Source organism: Hyposmocoma kahamanoa, unplaced genomic scaffold (assembly GCF_003589595.1).
Source record: "Hyposmocoma kahamanoa isolate Upper Pololo Valley unplaced genomic scaffold, ASM358959v1 100021, whole genome shotgun sequence".
NCBI classification, from domain to species: domain Eukaryota; kingdom Metazoa; phylum Arthropoda; class Insecta; order Lepidoptera; family Cosmopterigidae; genus Hyposmocoma; species Hyposmocoma kahamanoa.
Genome location: NW_020653200.1, coordinates 7,959,526 through 7,961,706, shown reverse-complemented (window position 1 = coordinate 7,961,706; position 2,181 = coordinate 7,959,526). Strand labels below are relative to the sequence as shown.

Below are 2,181 nucleotides of genomic sequence, written 5' to 3'. Positions count from 1 at the left end.
TTATTCTGCCACAGAACTCGTAATATCTATGCGATATTTAATAAATAAATAAGATTTAATATTGAAAAATAAATAAGTTTTTCAAGTTTTCAACAACGAGAAAATATTTTCTGAAGTAATTAAAATGGTTGCTTGTAAAATTTCATTTGAAAAACTCTCTTCGAAGCGAAGGAAAATTTATTTGTCGGTAGCGTCGCCACACGTTTGAAGATTTCATGCGAAGGAATTCGGCAGTGTAGTAATTAGGAGGTGAGTAGGTACACGTCGCATCGGCTGCGACGACGCGACGGTCGATAGCTGGAACGACAGGCGGTGCCGGCCCGGGTCACGCCTGGCAATCGATAGCGGCGCGGCGGCGGCGAAGCAGTCGCTGAACGAGCACAAGGCGCGTTGGCAGGGGCCAGGCAGTCCGCCGCGCGACGTCGGCGGCGTGCGAGCGCGGCTGACATAAGAACGCGAGCGACTCCATGCGACCACCGCTCGTGCCATGAGCGGCGCCCGCCCCCGCAGCGCGCCGCTGCTTTTGGCGCTTGCAGCTGCCTTTCTACCACAAGCCAACCATGTCGCGTAAGTATTTATATTCGCATCAAAATCGTTTTCTTGCGGATCTTCGCTAACAGTAAAGTTTAGTGCAGTTCCCTCGATAAGCTGAAACGATCGTAAATCTCAGAGTGGTAGTAAAACGGAATGCATTACTTTTTAGATATACATATGAAGTCCGCTGTTTACTTGGAAAATTGGTGATATTTAATAAAACTGTGGCAAAAACATTTTTATTTAAATATTGAATTCGTAAGTGCGCAACAAAGACGTAGAATCACGCAAAATACACAAAGAGCTTATCATCGCAGTCTCTGTAAGCACTTACATACAATTTTGTCATGTTTGTATAACCACTATACAGTTATTGTAACTCAATATGCAATTTTAACTTTTACGGCGTGGTTTACGCGTCATTAAAACTTTTTGAAAGTTCATTGAAGGCGTATAAACTAAGAAATATATTTAGATATACCTTGAGTATTCTTCCCAACTTCATCTTGGACTACTATTGATTTTTGGTACGAATCTGCTATGAAAATTTACTTACATTGGCGTTGAGATTAACATTATTGTTACATATTGATTCTCCACCTTGTATTTTGTTTTTTGCAGGTTAATTACATAACAGTTTTGTAACAACTTGAATATGATTTTTGCCCCTAAAAAGTGTTATAATTATATTATAATCAATTTCATTCATAAAATATTTCTCGACTTAATTTTTAATACAAATCAACATTTTTCAGCACTTACTATTTCTTAAAAAAATAATGATAATAGCAATAAAACATCGAAAACATTTAATTTAAACAACAACCAAAAAATTAATTTAGTTGAATGATTTCAAAGCAACATTAAAAATAGACAATGTTCGCAAACTCGTTGCCATTGTACGGTAGTAACGTTAATTACGATCTAGGCCTTAACCTAGTTGAACACGCTAGCCACACAGAAGGGTTGAATTCAAGGATTATCGAAGTATTAAGCCGCGTTGATAATGAGTATATAAAAAAGTAAATATACAGGTTATTGTTTATTAACTCAATAAAATGTGTACAGAAGCAAACGAAATTGAAACAAAATTTATTTGCTGTGCAAGTAAAAAACATACTTAATGTGGGGTCTCTTAGGCGACATTTACGAAGTTTTGGTGTAATCACGATCGGATCGTACGAAGTCAATATTTTTAACTTTCCACAACTTGGTTGATTGATAAATAGCTTTTAAATTAGTAGGCGCTTGTTATACATGACAATTCAAGCCGTAATTTTGTTCTACTTTATACCTAAATATGTAGGTATTTTAAAAATTTCTTAATAACTTTTACTTGGGCCGCAGGGGTGTTCCCAACACGCAACTCACGCAAAATAGTCGCTTTACCGTTTATAATTTCGTAAATCGTACATAAACTGTTAAGCCTGACAATCAATGTTTAAAACCGGCTCGACAATCTTTCTACATAATATACAGATGGACGGACAAACGGACAATAAAATATTGCAAAAAAAAATGTACTTATTATTATAGAATGAGAATATCGTCTACAAACAACGTCACGAGAGCTTTCAAACGAAACACTTATTGTTGAGCAATAATATTAGGGGTTAAAGTATGAAATTGCCGTTTTATTGCAATAGG

General features: G+C 36.6%; 1 protein-coding gene across 4 annotated transcripts in view; it reads left to right on the top strand.

Moving 5' to 3' along the window:
- The first annotated feature begins 318 nt into the window (after positions 1-318).
- The window catches only part of LOC113227411 (gamma-aminobutyric acid receptor subunit beta-like), a 38,986-nt gene continuing 37,123 nt past the window's right edge, over positions 319-2,181 (top strand). For all 4 annotated transcript variants that reach the window (XM_026460348.1, XM_026460334.1, XM_026460340.1 and 1 more), the window contains exon 1: positions 319-567. In XM_026460348.1, coding sequence (XP_026316133.1) covers positions 488-567 — 80 coding nt within the window. In that variant the 5' untranslated portion in view covers positions 319-487. The remainder of the gene's footprint in view (positions 568-2,181) is intronic.